Consider the following 9,655-nt stretch of genomic DNA (forward strand, 5'->3'; position numbering starts at 1 on the left):
GCGCTGAACATCAGACCGTGTAGGTGTAAGCAGAAATGCAGCTTGCGCGCTGTGTTAGCCGCAGGCAGGTGATGTCCTGACCGCTCGCTGGCGTCGCGGCCGTTGCCGCCGACCCTCCAAGATCGTCGGTCGCGGCGTCGCCCGCCGGTCTGCCGGCGCCGCGTGACGTCACCAGCCAAGGTCGGCGGCGAGAGGGATGGTATTAGACGGTGCGAAGAGGACGTCGGACGTCTGTCTTCTGGTGGCGCTTCTCGGTGGAACATCTCCAGGTGAGTCGACGCTGGCTGTCGTGCCGAGGTGGCGATGCTCGCAGCGCATCGCTTAGCCGCCGCTCACCAGTGGCGCTGAAACATCCACTGCGACTCGACTCTTTTTACTAATCCTTGTCACTGCGCGGAATGCAGCGCTCATGATAACTGCTTGTATGAATTCAGGAAAGGATCCTTTCTAAGCCTGAAATGCTCTGATATATATATATGGTTGTTCGGCTGCGCTTTGACTTAAGGAACGCACACCACTCGGCCCGTGTAAATGAATTATGCTGCCGAACAAAACCTGTATAAGGTGTTGATGAATCCTGATGCTTTTCACTACACCTAAACTTCTTTTGAGCTTAGCTGCTTGAATTAGCACTGAAACGCGAGAATAGTCTTTCAAAACAAAACAAAATGCACAGGAACTATGTCGTCTTAGCCCAAGTCGTGTGCTGTGCTTATTCACACCAATGTTAACACGCGCCCGGGTGGCGGGCTGGATACCCTTCGCTCGGGTGGGGGTCAATTTGACCCTCCCTTAAGATCTTGGGAAATGAGAGAGCTAGAGACACCAAATTCACAAGGCGTACGTAAGCTCACTTAGGTCAAATTTTGAGGTTCCTGAGTCATGAACTTCGGGTTAAGGAAGGTCAAACAATGCCAAATTTCAGGTTGACCTTTAAAGTGCCCCCAATACCTAGATAACTACTTGTAGGCAAAACGACACATGCTCATTTAAGGTAATGGTACCTTAAGGTCATGCTCATTTAAGGTCAGTTAAGGTGACCTTGTTTGACCTTTTCAAGGTCTTGGTAACCAAAATTATACAAGACTGCATTGAATTTTGCATTTGAATAAGCGACAAATATTACGCTAGACAGTTTGATCCTAATTTTGACCTCGGTCATTTTATGTCAGTGACCTATTATGACCTTTGAAAAGTCCATGGAAGGTGTACAGTACAGCTCTTGTTATTTAAAAGATAAAAATGGCACCAGTAGGTATCCCGTACGGCAAGCCCTAGAATAATAAAGCAAGCTGGTTTTGACCTTGGTGTGATCTTCAAACCTGACCCTCGGTCAATAAAAGTTGTTCATTCAATTCTGCTGTTGTCTAAGAAAGTATCTCAGAGACGTATGGCTTCGTGTAACACTCCATGGCTGCATCAGATCGAAAGATTCCCCTAAACATGGCGTCGCTGAATCCGTGGCCTGACTTTGACCGACCTGCCGCAGGTCAGCGTTGTTACAAGGTACATCTAAATCATTTGATACCAAGCAGTCCACTATTCAATTGTCTACGGCCACACAAAATTTGGAAAATCACTCCGGAAAACGTTTGGAAACCATTCCGCAAAAACCTTTGGGGGGCGGTCAATTTGCCTCCCCCCCCACCCGAACACGTGTTAACTTGTAGACATGGGTGCTGATTACTGGCGTGAGCCTGAGTCCAAAGCTCGGGTCCGATGCCTGGCTCACACTGGTCTGAGCATGTTAAGAATGGCTGCATTGACCTTAATTGGCATTACTTTTGACGTGTGAAAAATAAGCAGAATGATTCCATCAAACAAACAAATGATTCCATACCATTTCGCAGAGCCTGACACCTGATGTCAGCACTAAGTAGCACTGGATCATGTTTTGCTTCCATCCCTCAAACATCAGGCTCCTCCTTGCTCTTGAGCCAAAGCCCGCATTGTGCAAACAGCCTGCCTAGTCTGTTCTGCTTCAGACGCGAGTGCTACAGGCACGTCATGCCAATTACCGTCACCTAATATCTCGTTCGTGTGTCATTGCACCGCTGTGAGCTGAGCAGCGTCAGCGTGCTTTATCTGAGGTGACAACAGACGGGCAATACCATTATCAACCCCTCGAGGCGGCAACACGCAGCTTTTCAAAATTGGATGTCATGACTTAAGGCTCGATCCTCGACCAGCGTCGACCATCCTCGAGATTCTCGCATTTGTGCCAGTCATTTTGTGGGTAACGGAGTGCAGTGGCTAACCAAAGGTTAGCTAACCAAATGTTGGCTTGATTCCCGCAGTGCTCAGTCTTCCTGTCAGGGTGAGAGGCAAGCGGCATACTATAGCCCCAGCAGCTAAGTGCGTCACAAAATCCCAAATGACGTCATCAGGACCAGTTAATTTGTCTGACACAAACACTATGTAGTCAGACCGGCAACCATCGGCAAGGTGTGGCTGAACACAATGCAGAGCGGCACAACAGTGGCCGGGTCACTAACCACCAGGCTTAATTGGTCTCGGCATCAGCAGCCTTTGACAAACGCTTCCGATGTTACGTGAGCTGCCCATCAGCCCTCGCCCGCCGGTATGACGCCCAGCATCAGCCGGTCTCACTCGCCCGGCTGCTCCTCTCGTGCCGGCGGCTGAAGACATCCATGGCCTGATGTCCAATGCGGCGGGCCGGGGTCGTTCAGGGGGCTGGCCACCCCTGAACGGCCGCCCGGCCGCCGCATCGGGCAGGGGTCACCGGCGGCGCGTGACCTTTAATCCGTACGGAAGGTCAGGGTCGGCGCGGCGTCTCGGTATCTGCCGCTCACTTCCGACCAGACAGCCACACCGCGCCGCCAGCCGCAAGGTCACATAGACGCCACCCTTCGGCGGCTTTGCTCTCATCCGCCCCGGCAGCGTGATTGGTTCGCTTGTAAACATAGCTTGCGTCTATTGATCGCATGGCTGATAAGAGGTCGTCTTTCGAAACATGTTCCTGTTTACATTTACAAAGAAACATTTACTCCACGCACCTTTCCGTAAATGCAAACGAACGAATTTCGCCCTTAGCTAGTGCATCCCGGCCCACATGTACATAGTTAGCATTCTCTGTAACCATCAGCGTTCTCATGCATTTCTGGATATGCGTGCGCTGGCTGCCTGCAGCACGGTTGCTTACTTGCACCCGGAACCATTTCAGTGCATGCTATCTCACTAGTAAATCACCGTAGCATAAGCCTGTGTGATTACCACCTGACGTGTTAAGCTTCTGCGGATCTATAGGGCAAAGACCATGGACCCTCACAGCAGGAATGCTTCCTCTGCAAGTATGGGACCTCGGGTTTACAACCTGGCATTCTACACACCTCTTGATCGGTTGCGCCGCAGCACGATCCCGCAGACCTTCACGTCCATGTTGCAATAAACATTGCATCTGCTCTTGCGATGATTGCGATTTAACATCAAACACAACTCCACTGATTATAAGTTGCGTTTGATGTTAAATCTTTTGATTTATTGTCAAACAGTCTGGATGGCCATAAGTCATTTAGAATGTTCATATTATGTTACAGCCATTGGAGAACGCAACAACAAGGGACAGGGAACCATGCTCAGACATAACTGCAGCAGAGTTACTATACAGCAAAGTCAGAGTAACTATACGGCAAAGTCGGGAGCAATCATGTTAATAGCAGAAAGAACAGACATAGTTTGTTTGCGAACGGCCACAGACACCTGTAATCTTCCCGACCCTTCGTGTAAAGGTCAGGCTTGGTAACGTCCAAGGTCGAGCCAGGGAAAACCGCACGCATCAAAAGACAAGCGTGAGAGGCACCAGCACCCCATCCTGTCCGGATCGTAATCCCGGCGCCGCCGCCAAACATGCCGGCTGGGCCCTCACTGGCGCCAGCCGGCCGTGCAGACCACCTCTTGCGCCGTGCAGACCACCTCTTGCGCCGTGCAGACCACTTCTTGCGCCGTGCAAGCCAGATCTTGCGCCGCGCGGGGGTCCGGCCGCGCAGGCTAGCTCTTGAGCTGTGGAGGGGTCCGGCCGTGGGCGCCAGATCTTGCGCCGCGCGGGGGTCCGGCCGCACAGGCCAGATCTTGCGCTGCGGAGGGGTCCGGCTGCGTAGGCCAGATCTTGCGCTGCGCAGGGGTCCGGCCGCGCAGGCCAGCTCTTGCGCCGCGGAGGGGTCCGGCCGCGCAGGCCAGATCTTGCGCTGCGCAGGGGTCGGGCCGCGCATGCCAGCTCTTGCGCTGTGTAGAGGTCGGGCCGCACAGGTCAGCTCTTGCGCTGCGCAGGGGTCCGGCCGCGCAGGCCAGCTCTTGCGCCGCGGCGACTGCACGCTGCGATGATTGCCATGCGAGGCGCATCTCGAGGTCAGCTGGTTTACGCCCGCGGCCGCTGTCACCCGCGCCGCTCGTGTACGCTGTTTATCTTCCATCCGAACATGCGGCTCGCACGGAGACGCCACAGACGACTAATCACGGCTTGTAATGACTTTCTACCCAGCTATTTGTTACGCTGTAGGAGGTCAAAGGTCAAACCGCCTCAACAACGTAAACTAGTAGAAGTGATTGCAGATACCGTTATTTGCATGCCACAGAAGAACTAGGAAACAAGCTTCCTTCTCGAAATTTTGCGCTATGTTACTTCGGGCGTATTGGTTACGTGAGAAGTAAAGCCTCACACAAACATCGACGCCCCCAAATATTTGACCGATGGCGAGGTACTCTTTAGCTGTGTGCGCTCGCCACGCAGGCTTCGCCACAGAGGGGAAAGGGGCGCATCCTTGAATGTTGCAGGAACACGTCTATGGTTGTATGAAAAAACGGCACGCATAAAACTAAGCCTCTCTCTTGACATTTGACACATGACGACGTTCTCGGCTGACGCCGAGGTGCCCACATTGTTCCAAGCCGTTGCCGTCGTGCAAGGTCCCGTCCTTGGCACTGTCGTCGCCGGCACGCACGGCCGGCAAACAACGCAACGCCAGCGCACCACCAGACGTAGTCCCGGCCTTCGAGCCGCCTTCTTCGCGAGGAAACTGTGGTCCAACCCGTGCCCGTTCGGTCTGACCGCGTCCCCCCCCCCCCCCCTCCCCCGGACAGCGCCAACAATCACTCCTGGACTGTTGTTCGGAGGCGATGTGATCACACGCCGCGCGCTGCCGACTCGCGCGTCCTCATCGCTGTCCCCGTGCCGTCCGCGCGCTGCCGACTCGCGCGTCCTCACCGCTGCCCCGTGCCGTCCGGCAGGTACCATGTCTCGGCTCTCGCTCGTCGCGCTCAGCGTCCTGCTGGTTGCCATAGTGACGGCCGACATGCCGTACCAGCTGTCGAGCGGCTTTGAAGACATCGTGCCTAACCTGGTGGAGACGTTCACCTGCGAAGGCCGGCCGTACGGCTACTACGCCGACGTGGCCAACGACTGCCGGCTCTTTCACGTCTGCGTGCCCGTCGTCGATGATGTTGGAGAGGTAAGCGGTGCTGCGGGAGAAGCCCCTGCCCTGGCACAGCTGGTGTCCCCGCCAACGTCTGAAGCCTGAGCTGTGGCTGGCGCTTGGTGGACAGCACGGATCTGCGGTGGCTGGAGTGGATCCCGCTAATCTTGCAGCCGACTTTGGTGACGTACCTAGATCGCAACAATACTGTTCTGGCTCGCAGGCTCAAAGAGATCCGGTCACCGTGAAAAAAGAGTTAAACGAGCTCGTGGTAAACCCGAAATGGTTATGCCTTTGCGGCCCTATGCCTGCATTCATGAATGGCTCAGAACAAGGAGCGACATATGGCAGCCGTCCCGAAGCTAATTTTGATGGTAGCCCTGTGTGCTGAAAACCATGTTCCATGCATTTAACATTCATTTCGATGGTCAAGAAACACGCTGAGCTGTGATGATACAGCGGCGCATTTGACGCATTGTGTTAGACCGTTCTCATCACCCGGATCATGCTCAGATTTGGGGAGGCATGAAGGCAGTTTCTTTGCTGGATACCTCTCCAGACACACACGCACGGCACGCACATTACATACGCACAATTACAGATACGCACAGCTCAGATCAGAGGTCCTTTTTGGGAGTCATATTTCAGATCAGAACTCCTTATTTGTCTAGAATGCCCAGGGCCCCTCACATGTCACCCTCCTCGGACATGACGAAATGCCTAGTGGGACGTCTTGGGGACCCTATCGTGAACACGAGCTATGTTGCGATTCCCCGAGTCCACCGATAGCTTAGTAAAAGACTTTCGGCAGCTGTGTTGTGATACTTTCAAACTAAAGCTCATTTTTACAGTTCCGCTGGCCTCCTTTTGTATCCGGTCCCTTGCAAGTCCGAAGAAATCGAACATGCTCAAGTTTCTGCCCAAGGGTTCTTTCAGAGCAAAGAACACTTACATCCTTTTGTAACCCCATGGACACCCAAGAAATCCATTGGTGCCTTCTCACGCACAAAATGTCTAAAAACCTTTCTGCAAGTCAAAGAGCTTCTTATCCGTTTGATGTTTCTAAAATGGCTTTTTGTTTTGTTAGCTAAAATTTGTTTTGTATGCGAGGGATCACCCTACCTTGGCAGGCCCGAGGACCCTCGCTACAAATTCAGCTTTTGCAGTCTATTTAACAGGGGCTACCTGTCTACAGATATTGGTGAATACATATATATATATATATATATATATATATATATATATATATATATATATATATATACGGGTTGGGCATGTCACAGCTAGTTGGGCAAGGCTATGGACGAGGACAGAGGGCACCACTCTTTGCGGAAGGTGAGAAAACACCAGCAGTTCACGGGTAACTATAGCTAAAATGGCAAGGTTTTTTCGATTCGTAGACTCTGGCATAAAGGCCGGAGCCAAACGCTATTTCGATACAGGTGATGAGATTCCGGACATTACTGCTCACGCCGAACATATCACGTATCCGAAACAGGTATTCACAGCTCCTATGCGTAATCGCATCTGATGAATGCAGAATCATACCCAGGTAGTTATCCACTAACCAAATTGGCAGGCTTGGTGGCCATCAGCACATTATGCGAGGGAGACGTGACGAAGGTTGGCATGACGTCACACATCACGTGACACGCATCACCGCCCGGGGCCATGCAAAGACCGCAAACCAGCGCTCATTATCGCCTACTGAGCTATTAGCGTGGAGGTCGGGGCATAATATGCGCCGGCCGACCGGGTCAGGGGGTCAGGGGAGGAGCGGCGGGGAGGGTGCGTCGCAGCCATGCGTCAGTCCGTTGCCTCACCAATGTCCGTAACAGGTGAGCGCCGACTGGGGGTCCCGCGGTGATGGGGGAGGGGGGGTCCACGAGGTCCCCGTGGCATGAGGTAACGCATCGCGCCTCGGGGGCCGGTGCTGGTGGTGTGGCCCGTGCAGCGGTTGGGTAACCACCCCTGGGGCGGCAGACGGTCCGAGTATGCACCCAGTTTGGGGAGGGGGAGGGCGGCACCGGACGGTGGACGCCGATGAGGGCGCAGCGAGGAGTTGCGGAACCGACTACAATGGGCTGTTTGAACGGCATGATTACCCGAAAATACACCGGTGATGCATCGTGGGTATTACCTCTCGCATGCTGTTGTGATGGGAGCGTGAGCTAGTGAAGCATGTGCGCTTGTCATCGCGATTCGTCTGTCGCGAACAATCGAAGCTTAGGATTACGACGTAGGTAAATTGGGCGGCATCTGTTTAAGCCGGGCGGCCAAATGTTCCGCGTCTCACGCGGTAGCTGCGTACGGTCAATTTGTACGGGAACGATGCACAATTTGGCTCATTCGCTTTTCGCTTTGCATTCTATAAAGTAAGAGGACACTATCCTCGAGCGATGTAAAACACACGATTAAGCTTCATTATGATTGCTATCCCGCATTCCGAAGAACACCAGAAACAGGATGGGCAATTGAATGGTGTTGGCGTAAAGCACGCTGCGGTCAGCGGCCGCGTCTCGTTCTCACGCCCTCTGTACCTCTCTGTGCGCCGCAGACCCTGCAGACGGACCAGTACAGCTTCCTGTGCGGCAACGAGACCATCTTCGACCAGTTTACGCTGACCTGCAACTACCCGGTGGACGCGGTGCCCTGCGAGGACGCGGAGAGCATGTACTCACTCGCCAATGATGTGTTCTTCAAGCTAGCGGACGGCAGCAGTGCGTAGAAGGTCGCGCGTTGGTGTGTTGGTGTGCTGGTGTGGTGGTGTTGGTTGGCGTACGTTTGTGTGCATTTGGTGATCACGACAGCTTCATTTCCGCGTTTACGTATTCTCACGTCATTAGCAGAAGCAGGCATATAGGTGGCAGCACTGCTGGTTGCAGAAAGGTGCTGATGTAGACGTCGGAGCCCCGTCCTGCTTTACACTGCTATGGTGCGATGGATTTGTTAAGAACATGGCACGTGTGTGTGTGTGTGTAATATATTGAAAAGCTGACTGTTTTAAAGGAGAACTGAAAGCGTTATAAGGATAAAAATATAAAGTGGCTTTCACTACGAAATGTTTTTATATACAGCATCTACATATCACTTATAGTGTTTAGTTACATGCCTTTAGATAGCGCCGTGATGCTTTACACTGCTATGGTGCGATGGTTTGTCAAATGCATGGCATGTGTGTGTGTGTGTGTGTGTGTGTGTGTGTGTGTGTGTGTGTGTGTGTGTGTGTGTGTGTGTGTGTGTGTGTGTGTGTGTGTGTGTGTGTGTGTGTGTGTGTGTGTTGTGTGTGTGTGTTTTGGCGGCGGTTTTTTAGGGAAGACTGGAAGCGTTACAAGAAGAAAAATATAAAGCAGCTTTCACTATGGAATGTATTTACATATTCATATGCATTACTCAACATATACGGCCGCATGATTTAGCGCATAAGCTGCACATGCAGCAAATTACATGTGACCATGAGCCGCCCGCAATAGAGTGACATAATGACCTGACTTGAAAGCATCACGCAATGTAACGACTGAATGCGGCACTGCTATGATCCTCTCACTTGCAAGCCAGCTCATGAGATATGCTGACTCTTTTGCCCGCACATCTAGCCCCGGCGCGCCCACAGCCACATATTACCACCCAACTGCGACCACATGTCCCTAGTCGGGGGACAGATGATGAGCCCCCAGCGTCGTCGGTCACGCTGGGACACTTGTGAAAGCCCCCCAGTGCCCTTCGCCGTGCCAGCATTTGGAAAGCGTTCCGTGAGGTTGTTCGCGACGCCCGTCACCTTCTACCCAGGCCCATAGATGAACGTGGTTCTGCTGACCAGCTGCTCCGACAGAAATTTGAACGCTTCCTCCACGGTCAGTATTTGCCCATTTCGGGCGCGCCTGAGTCTCTATTGTGCTGTGGCACGCTCAGCCATGCCCGTGGTATGAAGTCACTCACACCAAAGTCAGCCTCGTGGTCGCACACATTGATGAAGGTGTACTTTTTGTACTGTGCAGCACCGTCGTCTGTGAATTAAATATTCTTTTAGATTGGCGACTTAGGCGCGAAGGTTTGTAACAAGCCGTTGCAAAGCGCATAAACCATGGCGATGTTATGCTTTGTGCCGTCAGACATGAGACAGTAGCTCTGATGGCACAGCACACGCTCCTGCCACCAGTACACTACGAACGAGTGCACGTTCACTGAGAGGACTTCCAATGGAAGCCTTGGGCCGCGTCTTGCAC

The 9,655-nt window shown here is 52.9% G+C and overlaps 1 protein-coding gene across 1 annotated transcript; it reads left to right on the forward strand.

Annotated features, from left to right (window-relative positions):
- Positions 1-223: 223 nt before the first annotated feature.
- Positions 224-8,428, forward strand: LOC119102071 (U-scoloptoxin(01)-Er1a-like). The gene is made up of 3 exons (XM_037225442.1): positions 224-269; positions 5,245-5,465; positions 7,987-8,428. The coding sequence occupies exons 2-3, from the start codon at positions 5,250-5,252 to the stop codon at positions 8,155-8,157; spliced, it is 387 nt and encodes a 128-aa protein (XP_037081337.1). The 5' UTR covers positions 224-269; positions 5,245-5,249; the 3' UTR covers positions 8,158-8,428.
- Positions 8,429-9,655: the final 1,227 nt, after the last annotated feature.

Source organism: Pollicipes pollicipes, unplaced genomic scaffold (assembly GCF_011947565.3).
Source record: "Pollicipes pollicipes isolate AB1234 unplaced genomic scaffold, Ppol_2.1 Scaffold_5522;HRSCAF=6530_pilon_pilon_pilon, whole genome shotgun sequence".
Taxonomy (NCBI): Eukaryota; Metazoa; Arthropoda; class Thecostraca; order Pollicipedomorpha; family Pollicipedidae; genus Pollicipes; species Pollicipes pollicipes.

Excerpts from the sequence above, each read along its gene's own strand:
- LOC119102071 (XM_037225442.1), top strand. The coding sequence starts at position 5,250 with ATGTCTCGGCTCTCGCTCGTCGCGCTCAGCGTCCTGCTGGTTGCCATA. Across the intron at positions 5,466-7,986 it reads TCGTCGATGATGTTGGAGAG|ACCCTGCAGACGGACCAGTA; the intron begins GTAAGCGGTGCT and ends TGTGCGCCGCAG.